This window comes from Chlamydomonas reinhardtii, chromosome 3 (genome assembly GCF_000002595.2).
Source record: "Chlamydomonas reinhardtii strain CC-503 cw92 mt+ chromosome 3, whole genome shotgun sequence".
Classification (NCBI taxonomy): Eukaryota; Viridiplantae; Chlorophyta; class Chlorophyceae; order Chlamydomonadales; family Chlamydomonadaceae; genus Chlamydomonas; species Chlamydomonas reinhardtii.
The window spans coordinates 1,934,758-1,953,865 of record NC_057006.1 but is presented as its reverse complement, the minus strand read 5'-3'; the positions used below and the strand labels follow the sequence as shown (position 1 = coordinate 1,953,865).

Sequence of the window (19,108 nt, the reverse complement as noted above, 5' to 3'; positions counted from 1 at the left end):
CACGGCCAGCCTTCCGCAACAGCTCTCGGGATATTGTTAACGTGGTACTAGTAACGGGGGCTTGTTATCATTTGCGTGCGGGCGACGTTCCTTCATGTTTGATTGGCGCCGGGCGTCGGCGGGTTGGGCGTAACTTGTTTCTCCCAGCCGCGGGACCGAGAAACGCTTGCGGGACTACACCAACCTGCTCCTCGCCACGTCCCTTCGCACCCGTGCTCAATATGCCAGTGGGGCCCACTCAAGTGGGGCCCAATGTAATGCTTCCCAGACGCTGCCCGCGTTTCATCATTTACATCACATCGGGCTCATTGAACCCTGATCACATGCGCGCCAGCCTTTCGCACGCCACGTCTTCTACGCGCGTCTGCACACCTGATCCATACATCTGGCCACTCCGCCCTCCCTGCCTATCATATATCTACAACACGCGCCTTCAAGCGGCCGGCGCCACCTCCACTTCGAAACAGACAGCCGGCGTGAATCGCCTCGATCGTCACCACGCCACCCAAGCCTCCGATGCCTGGCCTAGCCAAGCAACCGCAAAACACCGCTCCCACCATGACATCTACCGTCCCCGCCACCACAGCACGCCTCTTATGCGGCGGCGCGGATGGGCACGTTCTTGGCCTTGCAGGTGATGAGCACTGCCTTGTAGCGGCTGACGTCCTTGGTGTGCGAGGTGTTCATGTTGACCAGCGCGTTGACCTTCTCCCAGGGCGTGCCGCTGGCGGGCACCTCCACCTCCTTCTGGTGCGCCTCGCTCTTGCGGTTGTTGGCCTTGCGCTGCGTGAGCGTGGTGGTGCGGACCTGGGGCCGCGAGGATGGTAGTCAGAACGTCAGGTGCGGCAGTCGGGCAGGTGCGGAGCTCGGGGCCCACCGGGAACGAGGGAACGAGTACAATCGACGGCGGGCGTGCCCGTGCAAGGCCCCAGCCCGTGCCGTTGTCCACACCTCCTCATAGCTGGCACCAGCTCCAAGTTCTCCTCGGGTCCGCAACCTCATCAGCCTTCAGTGCTGCATCCACACCACGCTTGCGCCCCACTGCCCCACCCGCCCGCTCCACCCGCCTCATTTATCCCCACTTCCATCCCACTCCCAAAGGCGCCCGGCCCCGCCCCACCTCATAGAACTTGGCCAGGTGTGCGGCCGCGCTGTCCTTCACTTTGGTCTTGGCCGCGCTCTCAGTCGCGTCCTTCTTCTTTAGCTACGGAGGGGATTCCACGGGAGGGGAAAGGTCGATAAGGAGCAGAGCTGAATGGGAAGGAAGGGCGCGGTCGCAGCATGCGTGCGGTGCAAGCATCTTGCCTCCTCATGAGCATGCCGACCCCCTGTGCCGAAAGGGGCACGCCTAAAGTTCAAACTCGCGAAGCCAGTCAGCCAGGGACTACACCCGCAGATGCTTCCATGCTTCAAGCCGGCCCCTGCACCCATCGTCAGCGCGGCCGGCCAGCACGGCGGCCGCCAGCGTGACGACCCGCAGTCACCCCCCCCCCCCAGTTTGGACCACACAGCGCACTGACGCACTGCACGGCGTGGCCCAGCACTGGCTTAACTCGCGCAGCTCCATGCACCCTGGCCTGGACGTGTAGACTCGTGGACCGGAAAACCATATCCCGTCAGGTTGCAGCCGCTGCCGTACTTCAACCTAGGTATTGCGAGGCACGGCCTTCTTGTCGCACCCAGCTCCACCGCCGCGGTTGCAGCACAGCCATGCATTTCCCATACCCTGGAGTTGCCCTAACTCCCGATGGGAGATCACAGTTTCTCACAGGTCTAACCGAGCCTCCTCCTCCAGCCCTCCCATCTCCTTCCCCCCATCCTGCCCAACCGGGCCATTCCTTGCACTCTTCATCCAACCGTGTTTGCCGCTGCCCTTGCACCAGCCCCAACTGCATCCACACGCTCCCAGATACGCTCCTCACTCACCGTCTCGGCGTTTTGCTTGCGCCACTCCACGCGCGGGTCCGCCGCCTCCGGCTCCGGGGCCGGCACGGGCTTGGGCGTGGGCGTGTAGTGCTCAAAGAACGCATCCCCGTCGTCCGCCGCGGCGCCCTCCACCGCAACCACCGGGACCTCGAAAGGCTCCGCGCCCTGACTTCCGGCCGCGGCAATCACAGCCTCGCTTGCAGGGGGCGCGTCGTCGCCGGGCGGCGGGGCGGGCACTGCCGGTGTGCTGCCGCTGAAGAAGTCATCTAGCGGGGGCGGGACCGTTGGTGCTGCGCCGCCGTTGGAAGCGGGAGCGGCGGCAAAGTCGTTGAAGCCTTCGCCACTGGCCGCGGGCGCCGCTTGGAACTGCGCGCGGCAGGAATGCGGGCCAGGGCATGGTCGGGGACTTCTGGGGGCAAGTTCTCAACACGACGGGACCTGGCCCCCCGCAACCGGCGACCCCTCGTCTTTCGCATGACAGCTCCATTAACAAGCAGCGGTGAGCTTAGCGCGCCAAGTCAGGGCCCGGGCTGCCGCGCACGCGTGCTCTTTCAGCGCTAACAGGATGCTGCGTGCAACTGGCGGGGGTACCCGCTTGCTAGGCAAGTCAAGCTCCAAAGCCGTACTTGTCACTAGACCATTCAGCGCTCTTGCCTGAGTGTCCTCGAACCCGTCCATCCTTTGCGAGCAGGCCGGACAGTCGACGGGGAAGTGGATCGCTGGGTCCTTACTCCTACTCCTAGCACAAATGAGAAAGCAAGCTGGTGAACCTACGAAAGTAGAAGGCGTGTATCTTATAAGAATAGATTATTGAGTTACTACAGCTCAGTCCGATTGGGCAAACCCTGCGCCTTCGCAATGACGCGTCGGTGCTTCTCCTCAAACTGTTTCCCCTTCAAGTTGTGCCCTCAGTTGGCCCAACACAATCAGTTCCTGTGTAATTCATTGCATGACGGAATGGCCTCGCACGCGGGCGCGCAAGACCCGGGCCAACGAGCCGCGTGGCTGGAGGCCAAATGCCAGACGCTAACAAAAGAGGTAATGCGCATTTGAAATCAATTTGCCTCAAGACGCGGCACCCAACTGCCCACTCTCTGCGCAACACCCAGCGCACCCTTTCACCAACCCTGCCCACTGTACCTTCTGCCCCCTCGCTCTTCGCCCCCTCGCTCCTGCCCGACCTGGCTAGGTGGACGCGCTGCAGGCCAAGCTGCACGACCTCCACTCCACTGACCTCATGAGTCTGCGGTGAGGCCGGTCTGGGAGCCTGGGAGCGGCGGCGTTTGGCCGCAGCCGCAGCCGCCCATGATGCAGCCCTCGCGGTGGTGCATGCGGCCAGCTCGGGTTTACGCGCCTGGCCTGGCCTGACAGACGCCAGTGCGTTGTGCGCGACGACCTGGGAAATGGGGTTGATGTAGTGAAACCTGTGACTTTCTCCGTGCTGTGCTGTGTTGTGCTGTAATGCGCAGGCGGGCATATAAGAGCCTGGCGCAGCACGTGCAGGCGCTGGAGGTGGAGAGCAAGGCAGGTCGCCTGCATGCCTGGGAATGTGGGGGTTGGTAAGCGATTACGGCACGCATAGCCAGGGGTCTTCACCCACAACGTGCAGTCGACATGGACTCCCTGCAGCAATCATGCCGCTATTACTACACAACTGAAACTCACAGCTCCCGCCCTCGTTTCCTTGTATTCTACTGTTACTGACGCCCGTCCATTTCCCTGTTTCCGCCGTCCATGACTCTCGCCCGCAGCACCTGCCTTCTCTGCTGGCGCGCGCAGCGGAGCCGTCTGTAACGCCGGAGTGGGTGGCGGGTCAGACACGGCTGGCGGCGGGCGTGACGGCGGCTGTGTACGCGGCGGGGCGACTGCTGGCGGCCATGAAAGTGCGGGTGAGCAGGGCACATTCGGGTGGGAGGCTGAGTGCGGCTGTGCGTCTGGCCATGCTGACAGGGTCGCCCAGGTGAGAGTGCGCCACAGTGGGCTGCGGAAGGGGCGCACGCGCGTGTTGCGGACTGCCATGGCGGGGGCTGTAACGGCATGACGACGTGACGATCGTCCGCTCCTTTTGGGCGCATATATGGTGCCGTGTCGCAGGAAGCCGGCCCGGTGGCGGCCGCGCTGGCGATGCTGGGCGCTGGGTACGTGGGTCTGCGGCTGCTGGCGTCGGCGGGGCGGCGGCTGGTGGAGGTGGGGCGGCGGCGGCAGGCGGCGCAGCAGGAGCTGCAGGCGGACCTGCGCGCCGTCATGGAGCGGGTGCAGGTGGGCTGGCACCATGCGGGCATGCGGGCGCTTTTGCCTGGGCTAGGTGTGAGGCCAGCAGGGATAGCCCGCGAGAGGGTGTGCACTGAGCAGAGGCCAACGCTTGGCCACGGGGCGCAGGGAAGCGACTGAGGCAGTACATGGCGCCTGACGCTTCCCATCGACCACTGCGGCTGTCCCTACAGATCATGGCCGAGCTGGCCGAGTCCGGGCTGCGGTTGCACCGGCTGCACGCCTCCCAGCACACCACCTTCACTGAGCCGCAGCAGCCCAACCACATGCCGCAGCCGCAGCCCCTGGCGCCGCCGCCGTCGGCGGGCCCGGCACCTCTGCAACAACAGCAGCACCAACACCAGCTGCCGCCGCAGTGGCCACCGCCGGGACCACCTGTGGCGCCGATTGGCCTGAACGAGCTGCCCTCAGCGCCGGTCCCACAACGACAACAGCCACAGCAGCAGCAGGCAGCGGGTGCAGCTCCCGTCGTCAAGTATCCGGTGATGGGGTACCCGGCTGTGCCGCAGCCATCTGGGTAGTCTGGAGATTTGTCTGGCGTCGCGTCCAACCAAGGCGGAGCAGACTGAAGACCGGGGGCCACAGGAGGATTCGGCAGAGGATTCGGCGTAGCGCGCCCTGCGGCGATTGGCCGCGAAGCGTCGGATGGAGGATGGGTCCTGGATTGTGTCCAAGCTGCCGTAGATGTCTGGTCTATTGCTGGAGGAGAGTTGCGCCTGAACATGCCCATCGAATGGTACCAGATGATGAGGCTGATGAGGCTGCGGGATGTCCTGGCATGGTTGGCAGTGACGCAGACGGACGCGCCAGAGAGAGTAGCCGTATGGATCTGGAAGGGTGCTTCCTTGCAGGTTGTGGGGGCGTCATCAAGTTCTGCGAGAGGGGGAGAGAGCTGGCAGGTACAATCGGAAGCGGACAGGCGCGTGGGGATTGGTCATCTTCGCTGGTGGAGTGCTACGGTGGCAGAGCAGAAATGAGGGCAGTTGTCCTATTGTAATTGTATATCCAAAGCAGTGGCTCTGGGGCGTTCTGTGACAAATAATCGTTCCGAAAGGCATTCGTCAATAGCGCTATGGTGTAACAAGTCGACAGCCCAAGCGCTTGACGACTTGCTACTCTAGATTGTCCATATACGTATACGCGTCCGCATAAAATGCGCTCTCTAGTGACTCAAAGGGCACCTGCGGCGAGTTGTGCGTCGAGCACCCTTCGGCATTCAGCGCGCGGACGGGCCAGCTGCGTGGCCGTGCAATGTTCCGCTCATCGTAAGTGTGGCACCTGCAGTGCGAATTCGCAGCGTGGCAGCAACGGCCGCAACAGGCTGCATTACGGCTATTTCGGCATGCGCTGCGTTTGACCCGCGACCGCTCAGCTCGCTCGCGGTTCAAATCAATACCTGCCCTGAATTACAGCGCGTCGTTGTCATAGCCCGCCGTGCGAGTAGGCCGTCGCGGTCCCGGCCCGCCGCGTCCGCCTCGGTCGCCCCAACCCCTCCCCCGCATCCGCACACTCACCTCGAACGCACTGCACACATGCGCAGGCTGCCACTACCGTGTGCTGGGTGTGAGCCGCACGGCCAGCGGTGACGAAATCAAGTCGGCCTTTAGGAAGCTCGCCAAGGAGAAACACCCAGATGTGGCAGGGCACACTGTGAGTCCAAGGCACGGGGCTGGGCACGCGTTGCGTGGTGCACCTTACACCCTTTGTGCTTCACACATAGATTCTTTAATGGGTGGGTAAAGCGTGCGCAGACCGCACAAACTTACGCGCGCATGTGCCAACGTCCACGCTGTGCGTGTACCCGCAGGCGGCGGCAAACGAGGAGTTCAAAGCCGTCAAGGCTGCCTGGGACGTGTTGGGCAACACAGAGTCAAAGGCGCAGTATGATGGAGAGCTGCGGGCAGCGGTGCGTGACGGGATGGGGCTGGGTAGTTTTGGGGGAGGGGGTTGGGATGGGATGGACAGGCAGGCAGGCAGCCCTTGTGCAACATGGCTCTCGGCTTTCGTGAATACCGTTTGCATTGCAGGCGGCTGCCCAGAAACGAACAACGCCTGCCGCGTCTGCCACTGGCAGCCGGGCCGCACAACACCGCCCAAGCGCCCGAAGCAGGTGTGTTGACGGTCTTTTCACTCTGGAAACTGCACCTCGCGTTGTCGACTGGTCCATCGTCTGCTTTCATGCGTGCGGCAGCCAGGTGTCCGATGCGGATGGCACGTCCACGGACCGTGCCAACGTGCTGCCCTGCTTCCCCTTTTGGGCTCGGGCGTATAACAGCACACACCTACTGCACACGGCATACTTGACCGCATTGCTCCCGCAGCCCTGTGGACTGGGGCGTCCCCTCCAAGCCGCCGCCGCCAGTGCCTGCGGGCGCCCGGCACATGCGCACCCCGCACGAGGCCGCGGGGCCACAGTTTGTGAGCTTCGTGGGCGTCACCCAACCGCAGCCGCCACACGCCACGGCCGGGCACACAGCCCACAGCAGCGCAGCCGCCACCACCGCCTCCTCCACGTCTGCGCCATCAGCGCATGCCAGTGCGTCGTCGTCGTCGGCATCAACGGCGTCCGCACGTGGATCTCATTCGCCGCCGGGTTCAGCGGGAGCTTGGTGGGCGCACTGGCCGCCGCAGCAGCCCAACAGTCAGCAGCCGCAGCAGCCGCACGCACAGCAGCAGGCGGCCGCGGCGACAGCCCACCACGGCGTGCGCAGCCGGCACGCTGCAACCAAGTCTCGCCGGGTGGTGCGCAGGTGCGTGCGGGACGTCTCACGCCCCATGCCGCACGGCATGCCCTGCCTTTCGTGCCGTGCCATTGACCCAAGGGTCAGGGCTCGCCTGACCCCCCCCCCCCCCTCTCGCCTGTGTCGTGCCTACCTGCAACGCAGCTTCCACCCAGTGGACGAGGGCCCGGCGCATCCCATGCCCGCGGGGGCGTCGCGCATGCGCATGGACACAGAGGAGGAGTCGTTCGTGTCGTTTGTGGGCGTGCACACCCACTCGCACCAGACGGAGCAGGAGTGGCAGCCCGGGCACCGCGACCACGTGGCGCAGCTGGCCCAGCAACAGATGGTGATGGAGCAACCCCGGCAGCAGCAACAGCAGCAGCACCACGCCCCGCACCACGCGCAACACAGGCCGCACCAGGAGCACCACCAGCATTGAGCGTGCGGAGCGCGGAAGCAGCGGTGCGCGGAAGAGGTGAAAGCTGAAGCAATAGATGCATGGGTGCCGAGTGCGCATAGGCGGGGCCAGGGGCTTCTGACTGCGCGCTGGAAGTATGCCCTGAGCCGAGGCGTGCATGGTTATGCCCGAAAAATAGTTGGCACTACGTATCAGCGACTTGTGCGGCTTACACCGCAAAAAGTCAAGAAGATAAACACATTGTATCTGAGCTGCGGTATGGTGGAACAACCTGAGGCCGCTGCGATGCTGGGTGGACTCTGTGTGTGTTTGGCCCTGGAACACGGTGATGAGCCCGGCGAGTCTTTTGTATGCCTGTGTTAAAGGCTTTGGGACGTCATACGACTGCCAAGCACCAATGAGTATAGCAGACGTGTAATGCGGAGGTGTGTACAGCTGAGCGAAGACAAGAAGATGGAGGACGCGTTGGAGTCAAGGGACATGAACGATTCGGCTATCGTTATGTCATCGTTACGAGCACTGATGACAACTGCATTACCTTTCCTGTTTATCGTACCCTTGCATGTAAGAGCGGCGGATAATGACCCATCGTACCACGCCTGCGTGCCACTGCACCGGGGGGCCCGTGCGGCTGTGCCTCACCCGCAGATGGGGTATGATGCGGTTCGTGGCGGTCAACACAAGGCGAGTCAACGCTGGCCCGCCTTTGCGCATATGTGTTGCATGCTATCACACATTATATAATACTGCGCTTCAAATAACAGCACATCCGACCGACCTCTTCGTCCGCGACATTTTGGGTGCCACGAAGTCCACGCATACAGTACCTGTTACGAGCTCTATTTGCACCCGTCATTGACTATGGAAAGGCTCCTTACGCATATCGCGCATCTTTGGCCCGGTTCGGGCTGTTAGACAGCAATTTTCTTGAGACAGTTGTTGTCTGGACAGTTTAGCAACTGCTCGGCTCGCATAAATAGTACGCTAGTGTTTTTGCGGTGGTAGAGCTCTACGGAATGCATCACAGCACCCAGTCTTTCCACGGCACGCCTGGCGCAGCTCTTGGCCCCGGGGCAGCCCCCGCAGCGCCCCCGCAGTTCCTGACGAACGGAGCCCTCCAACAGCAGCATGCAGCAATGCAGCAAGCCGCAGGCTACCAACAGCCTGGCACCCAATACCCTGGCTACCAGCGACCAGGCACGCTGGGCCACGCCGGCTTGCAAACGGGCCAGATGACAGGGCCACCCAAGACGTTGTCAGGATTCAGCACCACTCTCATGTCTTGCTGCGGCACTGGATGCAACTCGTGTCTGGTGTGCGTCGTGGGCGCCGTCTGTCCAGCCATCATTTACGGGTGGGCGCGGCCGTGCGAGGGCTGTGATTTGCACCACGCCGCTGTCCTGTGCAACGCGACAGGGCGAAACAAGCCGTGTCATGAAGTATGGCGAACACAAGCTGCAGCTAAGTATCTTCCGGATACGCAGGGACAACTACAACCGCATCCACGGCTCTGGCTTCATGCCGCGCTGCTGCCTGTACCTGTGCTGCGGCGCGCTGTGCGGCTGCCTCTTCGCGGCCACCACGCGGCAGCAGCTGCGACTGAAGTACGGGCTGAGAGAGGAGCCGTGCAGCGACTGCTGTGTGCACTGCTGGTGAGCGGCGCAGACTCCTTCTGGCAAGGAAGTAATACACGGCCTCCCGTCGCGTGGTGTACTTTCCCGTCCGTTTGCTGATGTTGGGTGCGCCAGGCGCGGAGCATCACCTATCCGCATACACGACTCGGGGCCAGCGCACCGTCGTGACTCCTTAACGGGTCCACTCTGTGCGCAGGTGCTCCACTTGCGCGCTGTGCCAGGAGGCGCGGGAGCTGCAGCTACGCGGCGCGCCACCAGCCGCTGCGGTGGCGGCCGCGGGCATGATGCCCGCACAGCCCACGCCGCTGCAGCTGGCGGCGATGGGCCAGCTGCCTGGCCAGCTGCCCATGCCGGCCGTGGGGACCCTGGGCGCGCCGGGTGGCACCATGACGCAGGCCCACACGACCCAGATGCAGCAGACGCAGCAGTACCCGGGCTATGGCTTTGGGGGCACTGGTGCGCCGCCGCCGCAGACGTACCCGCCCGGCGGCATGGGGATTGCCGGGGCGCCTGGGCCGACGACGACGGCGCAGCAGCAGGCGCAGATGCAGCAGGCGGCGCTGCAGGCAATGCAGCGGCCATTGCAGCCACTGCAGCCGTTGCAGCCACTGCAGGGCGTGCAGCAGCAACCACAGCAACAGCATATGCCTGGGATGCAGCCGCTGCAGCCGTTGCAGCCGTTACAGCCTGTGATGCCGCCAGCCGGCATGCAGCAGTACGGGCGGTGAGGACATCCCGGCTTGGAAGTTGGGCGCATTTAAGGCACGGGGGAGAAGACCAAGGCGATCAACCGCTGTCTGCGACGCAATTGTTATTCAGCCACCGAGCGGCGGAATGAAACGTGAGCCAAATGGACGAATGATGGTTTGATGAGGGGAGTGGAGCGGTGCGCTGATGATGTTGGCTATGCCTGGTGTGGCACCGACGTCAGTCCCTCCGTAGATGCGCAGCTTGAAGGTCTGAGCGCTGGTTCACTACTGACTGTGCACGCTGTAGAACCAACTGGACCAGGGCTGCACCAGAGTAACAACAACAGTGCAAGCGGGGTTTTGATAACCTGCTGGTGACCATGCCATCAACATCTCGACCTGGTAGCTACGCGCATTACCGCACAGCCTTGCGTCCAAGTCAAGCAACGCCTAGCCCTTGCGCCGACTTCCGTCTCGCTCCCGTTCCCGCTGACCCCCCGCATCACGCCTTGGGCGCTGACGCAGTCCCGCCCACAGCCGCCGCCGCGCCAGCCGCCCCCTGCGGCGCCTTTGCCCCTGCCACAGCTGCCGCCGCCGGCGCCGGCGTTGCTGTCGCCCTCGCGCCCGCCAGCGTCTTGCGGCCCAGGTACAACATGCCGATACAGAACACCCACTCCAACACCCCGTCTGGCAGCTCCAGTGCCAGGCGGCTGCCGGCGCTGCTGCCCAGGGTGGTCCCCAGCACCAGCCCCGCCGCCATCAAGACGTCCACGTTCCCCATGCGCGCGTGCTGCGCCAGGCCTGCGTACACATGCGCAGGCACGGACAGATGTGTAAGAAAGGCGTAACTAACTGCCAGGCGGCAGGCGCGAACGCAAGATATCGCGGGAGAAGCAAAGGCAGTGAGCACCGAGAGGCCCAGTCGGCCAGTCGCCAGGAAGCCATGTCTGCTGGCTGCCGTGCCTGTGCGTGCAGGCCTGCCTGCCCATGAGCGCACCTATGAGCGAGGGCGCGACCATTGCTGCCAGGGAGGTGCCCAGCACCGACAGCTGAGGGAGACCGGTCGCGATGGTCAGCAGCGGCGTCACGATGGTCCTGCGGAGCGGGGGCGCACGTGCCGTAACAGGCGTCGGTTGGAGAGCAAGGACAGGAAAGCACCGGAGAGCCCTGCCCCTGCCCCTGCCTCCGGGCGCTGAGGCCAGGAAGCCGGGATGTCAACGAGCCCGTCGTCCCCCCCCCACACGCACACATCCCCAGCCTGAACTGGAGCCAGCGTGTGCGTGTGCGTGCTCACCCGCCGCCAATGCCTAGCAGGCCGGACGCGAAGCCCGCAACCGTGCCAGTCGCCACCAGCACTGCGTCACTGCTGCGCAGCGGCCGCCACAACGGCTTCTCCGCACCGTCAACATCGGGTGTTGCTGACGTGGCGTCGGGGGTAGTGGGCGACACAGAGGTGCCGGTGGCGCTGGTGCCGTCCGGGCCCGTGCCTGCGTAGGTCTTCATCAGGTAGGGTTTCAGCGGCACCAGCGGCGCCACGATGAAGAGCCTGCGAGTTGTGGTACAGAAGAGATAATTCATGCCAGAGGGGCATCGGGGGCACCACATGAACTTCACAAACCCACCCAAAAACACAACCCAAACCTAACCCACTCCTTGCCTGGGAAGCTTTCCATTCCGCCATATACTCATCCTCGTCGCGCACACGATCTTGACCCGGATCCCTCACACATTCCCATCCCGACCCCTGCTTCACATCAAGTGACCGAGGGCACCAACTCATTGAGCCCACCCAACACCATACATACAACCACAGCCCTGCCCATTCAACCCCACCCCACCAGTACGCCATCAGCCGTCGCAGCATGGCGCAGTCAAACACCTTCGTGGCGCGGGCGCCCAGTGGCGCCGTGGCCACCGCCGCCACCGCAATCAGGGCCGCGCTGGTCAGGTCCACAGCGCCGCTGGTGTAATACACATAGCCAGCGGCGCTGCCGGTGGCGGCCACAGCCGCCAGCGAGGTGCCGCTGATGACCCGCTGAGGAATGGTCCTAGGGTACAAGGAATCGGTGGGAATGGGTGTTGAGGGAGGCAGGGCAAGAGTTGGCATGGGTTGCGCCTGCAGACAGTCCGCCCCTCAAAGGCGTGTGCGCTGACCGCAGCACGGCCGCGAAATGGCTGTGGTTGTGTGGATTGTGTGGATTGTGTGGGCTGTTGGAGGGATGTGTGCAAGGCTGGATAGGCAAGCCGCTTGCGGGCAAAGTGGCGCGTAAGAGCACGTATGCATATGTGTTAGTGTGTTTCGGACTTGCGGTAGTGGACACTCACTTGCAGGCGTTCGCGATGATGGGCGAGATGAGCACTCCGCCGCCCACACCCACCAGACTACCAAACACGCCCGCCAGACCGCCTACAGCGACTGCAAGCCTGTGATGAGGGAGGCGGTGGCAGGCAGCGGAGCTGAGGCGGCCGTACAGCGTAAGTGGATTAGTCAAGTGCAAACGTGGCAACATAACGAGGTCACCGAGAGACAAGCGTTAATAAACCCGTGCGCTGGCGAACTCACTTGCGAGCTTTGCGCAGCACTTTGGCCTCAACATTGGCAACTCCTGCGCGTCGGGATGCCGGCACGGGAAGACTCAGCGTATGCACAGCTGCGGTTGCCAACCCCCATTTCCAGCAAACCCCCAGCTAGCGCCCCGCTCCGCCCCGGGCTTGACACGCACCTGTCCCCATCCCACGGAGCTGTTGCAGCTGCTGTAGCTGCTGCTGAGGCGGCGCCGAGCGCAAGCTCATGAGGGCCCGGCCGCCACAGCTGTTTAGCATTCCACTGCTGCCGCCAGTGCTGGCAGCACCCAAGCCGCTGCAGCCCTTCGCAGCCACCAGCTGCGAGTGCGAGGGCCCCTGCAGTGACGGCGCCGCCTGGTGGCAGGCCCACTGCACCAATCGGCCCAGGGCACTTCCCCCCCTCGCCATGCCTGGTCTGCTTGGCGCTTTGACTCCTGAGTCCGAGCTGCTGACGACGCAGGCCCGCTGATGCTGCTGATTTTACTAGTAGACTAGTGCCGCGGCAAGTCAAGGGCGCCCGCTACTTACGGTACTCGTCGATGGCCTTCCACATACCTGCAAGATGTAGGTTTTTTGTCAGATGCCGCAAGGCCGAGGACTATACCGGGGTTCCAGACACCGGACAGCTGACCGGTGGCTATGGCAGGTCACTTCCAAACCCCACCCCACCCCAGACCCCGCCCAAACCCCAAACCCCTTCGCGGCATCCAGCTGTCTCCTCCCTCTGCAGGATGCCAATCCACGCCTGAAACATGTCAGCCGTGCTTAGCATCGGCGTCTGCGCTTGCCTGGGGATGGTGCCCACCTTGTGCCCACGTCGTGCACCCACCCAGACTCACCCTTCTTTTGAAAGCCCGGGTCACCGCCTTCGCGCGTTTCCTTCAGAGATCGGCTGCTGAGGGGCTGAATAGCGATGGGGTAAAGCGCCAAGCCCACAAAAGTACCAATCGCGAGGACCTGCGCGTCACAATCGATTGCAGCGGATGCGCGGATGTGGGCATGTGACATGAGCTCTGGCGCAGCGTCCAATACGATGCACTCAGGTTTATCCAACGTCGTTCAATAGGACGCGCAACCGCGCATCAAGCGACTTTTTGGGAATGATGCTCACCCCAAAAACACCGCTCCAACGACTCCCAGACATGCTATCTGGCTTGTCCTATGAACTGTGTGACTGCATTATATGGTGGAGTGCAAGGTCCGTGAGCGCGCCCCTCGCAAGCCCCATCAGGGGAGCCCCGTCATGGAAGCATCGGGTCCCCCTCATCCTCTGGAGTGAGGCCTGGAACGGGTGACTCGATAGCGGCTGCAGTAAGAGACGGGGACACATGGGTGATGCCCGTGTGCGCTGAGGCATTCGACATCAACAAGTCATACAAGTGTGTGTGTGTTTGCATCACGCGGGTACGCCCAGCGCTGCCCCGACAACACCTGCAATCACATGAGGATGCCGCAACTCCATCTGACAGCCGCAGTTCATCAACCGAACCCTTGCACCACCGCGTGTGCAACATCGTTCAACCCCCCTGCACCAACAAGCGTACCGTGCGGACTGCTTACTCACTGGCGGGCACCGTATGCTGGTGCGCAAACCAGCTGCCAGCGGCGCCTCACGACTTCCACCGTCTCCCGGGGCCTGACCGAACCAGGCCCGCTCACCCGTCGTCACGTGCACCTGCCCCGCTCGGCCATGCCGCGTAAACCCCCCGAAGCAAATCCCAGTCAACCAACCACGCATCCACACTCACGTCAATACATCACAGCACACCGAATGCACGTACAAGCAACAAACAGTCCACACAAGTCGTCTTCTGGTCAGTGGCCAGCCTCGAGAGCCCTGCGCCATTATGCTAATGCATTAGCGGACCCACTCCTGCGGCCGTAGGTGTGCCGCGGTAGCGAAACGTAATAATAGTAATGAACTTATACTGAAACCCCACCATTATCTGTGTATGTACGGTTCAAAGCCCTTGCCGTTCACTAAGGCCAACGGCAGGATTATACAGCCCCACGCAACATGTTGGAGCGGTCATGCAATATTCCCCTCTTGTAATGTGATAAAACATACTACGGCTCGCGCCGTATCCCACAGCCCTACTCAGGCGCGTTCTTGGCGCTATCCAACAGCGATGCTCCTGCCGATCCACACGCCCCTCCGCCTCACGCCCGGCCAACTTGTTGTACAACTCACTCGCAGACCTATCATCGTGCAACCCCGGCCATCGGCCATGCACTCAACGCCCTTGCTACTGCGTGCTCTGCCGCCTGCCGCCCCAGCCTGCGCGTGGACCCTCCGACGACCGTAGAATACACGTGCCACGTTGCTCGGATGCTTGCACGCCACTGCTCCCTCCTCCCTCCACCCCTGCCTCCTCTCGCGGCTGCTGCTGCGCCTGCTGCTGCTGGCGCCGCCTCTCCTCCGCTGCCGCTGCTCACAGAAGGTACTTGGTTTCAAAGGTGGACAGCGCCGCGGCGAAGGCCTGGGCGGCCGTGAGCACACAGGGGTTGAAATCCAGGATGTAGACGCCGTCCTCCACCTGGGCGGCATGTGGGCGGGTTGGACGCGTGTTTGAAGAGCGCAAAGAAAACAAAACGCAAAAACAGTGTATGCGGTTTACATGTGTGTGTGTTAAAGGGCACAAGGAAAACATAGCGCAAAGACAGTGTATGCGATAGAGCAAAGCGACGGTTTACGGATGTGTGTGTCAGTGTTGGATTTACATGTGTGTGTGTCAGTGTTGGGTGTATGGTGTTCTGGACGTGCTTGCTTGCATTTGTGTTTGTCAGAAAGCGTGTGGCTCGAGGGCTACGCGGTAAGTGGCAGCGGGTCAACGGGTCAACGGGGGCACATTTGCGGCGACAGGTCACTGCCGCCTCGCAACGCCTCCTCCTAGCCGCGCCACCCCCCCTCCTCCTCGTTCTATTGCAGTGGGTTTGATTGCGCTCCGCTCATTTTAGATTGGTTTGGTTTAGTTTGGGCTGGTATCTACACCAATCCCCCAGCCAGTCGCCGTGCACCAGCGCACCTTGCCGAACTGCATGACGCAGCGGCCGGCGCCGTCCGCCGAGCACATGAGCTGGAAGTTCTTGACCGATGCCATCTTGACGCGGCCGCGGAAGTTCAGGCACCTGCACAGCGCGCCGGAAGGCAAGTCAGACAGTCGCCGTCAGCAGCAGCAGAACTGCAGCAGCGGCAGCAGTCCTCGTGCCTGAGAGTGTGCAGGTGCGCTCGCTGCCGCGCCGCGTGAAGCAGGACTCGGCCGCGGCAGCTTCCACGACCTCTGGCCCGAAGCCGAGCGGAAGCAGGTGGGTTTCGCCACTCCCGGAACCCTCCGCCCGCCCCAATATTGTCTACCATCTACCACTACCTTAACTACCACTATCATGAAGGTAACCCCACCCACCAGCACATGAGCGCCTCGTTCCAGTGCGGCGCCTTGTTCTGCAGCCGCACCGACGGCACCGGCGGCGGGATGGCAGCCGCCCAGCCCAAGTCGCGGCCGACGGTGCCGCCGACCTCCTCCATCCCTGTGCCCTGCCGCCCTGCCGCTGGCGAGCCAGGGCCCCACCACTGAATGCTGCCCGCGCCGCCCGCACCCCCGCCACCAAACGTGGGCCGCCGAAGCAGAAAGCCGCGGCGCAGGATGGTGCCCAGGCCCCATGAGGTGTTGCCGCCACTGCGCGCGCGGCGGAGGGAGGGCCCCCGGCCGCCGCCGCCGCCGTGGCCGCCAGCGCCGCCGGCCGCGCCGCCACCGGCGCCGGCTTGCGCTGCCGGCGGGCCGTCGTCCTCGTCCGCAGGGCGCACCGCCGCCGCGTCCACCATGTTGGCAAAGAGCAGCGGCTCCGCCCGCACCTGCACACACAGCCATACCGGCGTTTTCACAACCCCCTGGCAACGACCCCATTGGATCCAAAACCCAGGACCAGACGCCGACTAAAGCTGCAGCAAGCAGCGGTCGCCCTGCTACCGGACGCGGACGCCACGCCATATCAAACAGGCCCTTACCTGCACCCGAGCCCCAAAACCCCACATTCCGATCCCACCCCAGCCCAAGCTGCCCCACTCACCGCCCCTTCCAGTATGTCCTCCAGGTTGTCCATCAGGCCCTCACCCGCCGCACCGCCGTCGCCCACCACCGCCGCACCCGCTCCCCCGCCGCCCGCCGCCGCTCCACCTCCCGGCGGCGGCGCCATCACCGCCGCCGCCCCCGCACCAGCACCAGCTCCCGCCGCTCCACCAGCACCCGCCGCAAACACCGCCGGCCACACGCCGCCTCCTGCTCCCACCCCTCCAACCCCTCCGTACCCCAGCCCCATGCCGCCGCCGCCGTACTCGCCGCCCACCCCAAACACGCCGCCGTACGGGTCCTCCAGCCCCATGCCGCCGCCGCCGCCGCCCGTGTCGGCCATGTCGTACAGGGGGTTGTGCACGACCCGCTGCAGCGAGTGCGGCACCGGCACCTGCACCTTCATGCGGCGCGGCAGCATGATGCCGCGCACCCGCAGCCGATACTCCAACGCAATCAGCGGGCTGGGCGGGCTGCTGACCGGGTAGCCAGCCACACTGATCAGCCGCCGCGCCCAGGGGCAGCTCCTGTGGGTGGGCGTGTGTGTGTGTTTGGGATTCAGGTGGGGATTGGGGGTTGCTTGGGCGCTAGCCAGTTGCACGCCCGAGTCGTCACATCGCAACCATGACGCCAGCCGCTACAGCCCTCGTGCAGCCTGAAGTGACGCAGGCCTGCTGTAAGCCCCAAGGCCCACGTGTCCCACGGTCCCCCCCCCACCTATCTCTTTGGGCTCGGGCAAAACACGCCACCCATCCAACCCAAATCCGACTCCCAGTCACTCACGACTCCGGAAGAAGCTCGTAGTGACTGCAGCGGATGTTGCTGCGAAGCGTCGCCACCACGCCCGACCCACCGCCGCCGCCGCCGCCGCCGCCGCTGCTGCTGCTTCCTACCCGGTGCCCGCCTCCCGCTCCGCCGCGCGAGCCCTTCCCTTCAACCGCTCCGCCGCCCGGGCTGCTTGCGTGCGCATGCTGCTGCTGGTGCTGCTGCTGCCGCGCCCAGACCTGCCCATGCCAGTGCCCCGCGGCCCCCGCCCCCGGACCCGGGCCCGGCCTGCACAGCATGAGCTGATAGCACCGCCGGCTGGTCTGTACCGCTGACATGAGCATCTGCGGCTGCTGACCAGCCGCCGACCCGCCGCCGCCGCCGCCGCCAATACTGCTACCAATGCCGCCGCCGCCGCCGCCACCGCCGCCGCCGTAGCTGCCGCCTGGGCCGCCGCCGCTGCCGCCGCCGTGCACCACGCCCCTGTGGTCTGAGCCCAGGTAGAGGGTGAAGCGCCAGCCGCGCCCCAGCCGCGGCGCCAGGCCCAGCCCCAGCCCGGCGGGCGGGTGCGGCGTGCGGTGCACGAAGCAGCGCAGCAGGTTGTCGCTGGTGTGCAGCCGCGGCTGCGGGCTCTGCGGTGTGGGTATGCACGCAGGTGGTAAGGGGGAGGGGTCGTGGGTCACGAATGCAGCCAGATGAGGTTTGGAGAGGGCCCCGGCCGTGCGTCGGCACGCGCACCAGGTACGTCGGCACGCGCAAGCGCAAGGGTGTGGAGCGTGTGACAGGGAGCCCCGACCCGCCCAACCGAACGCGCGAAGGGCGGCGGCACGGCACGCCCGGACGCACCAGCGTGAACAGCTGCGTGGGGTGCACGATCATGTCGGTGTGGCTGCCCCACACGTTGGAGAAGAACATGGTGTGGCCCACGCGGCGCCAGAGCCGGCACACACCACAGATGCCGAACAGCACCTGCACGATTGGAGGGGGCAGGGCGCGTTGTGGGGTAGTGGTTAGAAGCCACAGTGCGGCAGCCGCGGAAGAGGCGCGGGGGAGTGGGGACCGCGGCGCCACGTTAAAGCGCACGCTGCCACTGATTGAGCTGCGCCACCGTCTGTTGAAGTGCTGCATCGCCAACCCGTTCGAATTGGGCTTGTAGGCAGCGAAACGCGCCAGCGCAACTCTTTACGCAACGGCCGCGTTCATAGTTCCGACTCCCTTCCATCAAATTTGTTTGCATTGCCCGTGTAAGGCAATACAGTGCGCTGGACGCCGGTCGCACATAGCTCTGAGCTTCCACTACGAGTGCATTCAACTCGCGTTCAGCTTCGACGGCCACGCTCGCGTACCTGACTCACTGAGGCAATACATCGGATCACAAACATAGCTAGGACCCCGCCCATCGCGGGAGGAAACGTGCCGCAGTGACAAGGTTGAGGAAGTCCAAAGCGGGGACGCGCCCCAAGCAGCCCGTTGCCAAGATGCTTTCCTTGGTGTAATCAGCGCGTCTCACCTTCCTCGACGGCCATCGCCCGGTAGAGGAGTCCCGAAGGTTGGCGAACACAACCTCAAGCAAATGCGCAGGAAGGCTGCTCCAGCCGCTAGGACCCGTCGATGAAACCGGCGATAGCGCCACAAAGTCGTCGTCCGCGGGCGCCAACGCAGCTTCAGGGCTAGACAACTCCGACTCCGGGCAGACTTGCCCCCGTAAACCCGAGTAAAAGGGCCCGACGCGCATTCTAGCGCTTTGCGTTGGAGTTGAAGTGTTGTTGCTGCCTACATCTAACGGAGGCGGGGCTTTGCTGGAATACCTCGTGTTCGTAGCTCGACCAACGCTCGCCATTTGTACCGTGCTATTTCAAATAGCGTTATCGGTCATTATAGTTTATCATGCGATTGGTTTTGTTAAGGGAACACAGGCCACTGCAGTCGTAGCTGTCAAAACGGGGGGGGCACGGATGGGCAGCGATTGCAGGTACCGTACTGCGCAGGCGCAACTCACCCCCCTGGAAACCAGGCATGCCCTCAACGTATGGCTCACCGGAGTCGTGCA

The 19,108-nt window shown here is 63.9% G+C and overlaps 7 protein-coding genes across 7 annotated transcripts; 3 read left to right on the top strand and 4 right to left on the bottom strand.

Moving 5' to 3' along the window:
* Positions 1-23: 23 nt before the first annotated feature.
* On the bottom strand, positions 24-2,720 carry CHLRE_03g155650v5 (uncharacterized protein). The gene is made up of 4 exons (XM_001697479.2): positions 2,581-2,720; positions 1,927-2,292; positions 1,121-1,204; positions 24-807 (listed from the first exon to the last, which is right to left on the bottom strand). Exons 1-4 carry the CDS (start codon positions 2,602-2,604, stop codon positions 595-597), a joined length of 687 nt encoding a protein of 228 aa, XP_001697531.1. The 5' UTR covers positions 2,605-2,720; the 3' UTR covers positions 24-594.
* Positions 2,721-2,825: 105 nt separating this feature from the next.
* Positions 2,826-5,199, top strand: CHLRE_03g155600v5 (uncharacterized protein). Its single transcript, XM_001697406.2, has 6 exons — positions 2,826-2,964; positions 3,116-3,174; positions 3,396-3,450; positions 3,678-3,815; positions 4,021-4,185; positions 4,371-5,199. Exons 1-6 carry the CDS (start codon positions 2,884-2,886, stop codon positions 4,716-4,718), a joined length of 846 nt encoding a protein of 281 aa, XP_001697458.2. The 5' UTR covers positions 2,826-2,883; the 3' UTR covers positions 4,719-5,199.
* Positions 5,200-5,245: 46 nt separating this feature from the next.
* CHLRE_03g155550v5 (uncharacterized protein) lies at positions 5,246-7,918 on the top strand. The gene is made up of 6 exons (XM_001697407.2): positions 5,246-5,462; positions 5,738-5,847; positions 6,005-6,103; positions 6,225-6,307; positions 6,519-6,947; positions 7,083-7,918. The coding sequence occupies exons 1-6, from the start codon at positions 5,351-5,353 to the stop codon at positions 7,357-7,359; spliced, it is 1,110 nt and encodes a 369-aa protein (XP_001697459.1). The 5' UTR covers positions 5,246-5,350; the 3' UTR covers positions 7,360-7,918.
* A 67-nt stretch (positions 7,919-7,985) lies between these two features.
* On the top strand, positions 7,986-9,921 carry CHLRE_03g155527v5 (uncharacterized protein). Its single transcript, XM_043060586.1, has 3 exons — positions 7,986-8,692; positions 8,823-8,990; positions 9,169-9,921. The coding sequence occupies exons 1-3, from the start codon at positions 8,355-8,357 to the stop codon at positions 9,698-9,700; spliced, it is 1,038 nt and encodes a 345-aa protein (XP_042925715.1). The 5' UTR covers positions 7,986-8,354; the 3' UTR covers positions 9,701-9,921.
* A 12-nt stretch (positions 9,922-9,933) lies between these two features.
* Positions 9,934-12,675, bottom strand: CHLRE_03g155501v5 (uncharacterized protein). Its single transcript, XM_001697480.3, has 7 exons — positions 12,385-12,675; positions 12,225-12,267; positions 11,987-12,085; positions 11,500-11,709; positions 10,956-11,207; positions 10,659-10,756; positions 9,934-10,462 (listed from the first exon to the last, which is right to left on the bottom strand). The coding sequence occupies exons 1-7, from the start codon at positions 12,632-12,634 to the stop codon at positions 10,164-10,166; spliced, it is 1,251 nt and encodes a 416-aa protein (XP_001697532.2). The 5' UTR covers positions 12,635-12,675; the 3' UTR covers positions 9,934-10,163.
* Positions 12,676-12,723: 48 nt separating this feature from the next.
* Positions 12,724-13,515, bottom strand: CHLRE_03g155500v5 (uncharacterized protein). Its single transcript, XM_043060585.1, has 3 exons — positions 13,338-13,515; positions 13,066-13,183; positions 12,724-12,781 (listed from the first exon to the last, which is right to left on the bottom strand). The coding sequence occupies exons 1-3, from the start codon at positions 13,368-13,370 to the stop codon at positions 12,747-12,749; spliced, it is 186 nt and encodes a 61-aa protein (XP_042925714.1). The 5' UTR covers positions 13,371-13,515; the 3' UTR covers positions 12,724-12,746.
* Positions 13,516-13,573: 58 nt separating this feature from the next.
* Positions 13,574-18,945, bottom strand: CHLRE_03g155450v5 (uncharacterized protein). Its single transcript, XM_043060584.1, has 7 exons — positions 18,569-18,945; positions 17,905-18,027; positions 17,077-17,690; positions 16,295-16,820; positions 15,631-16,079; positions 15,253-15,355; positions 13,574-14,763 (listed from the first exon to the last, which is right to left on the bottom strand). Exons 1-7 carry the CDS (start codon positions 18,791-18,793, stop codon positions 14,659-14,661), a joined length of 2,145 nt encoding a protein of 714 aa, XP_042925713.1. The 5' UTR covers positions 18,794-18,945; the 3' UTR covers positions 13,574-14,658.
* Between the last annotated feature and the right edge of the window lie 163 nt (positions 18,946-19,108).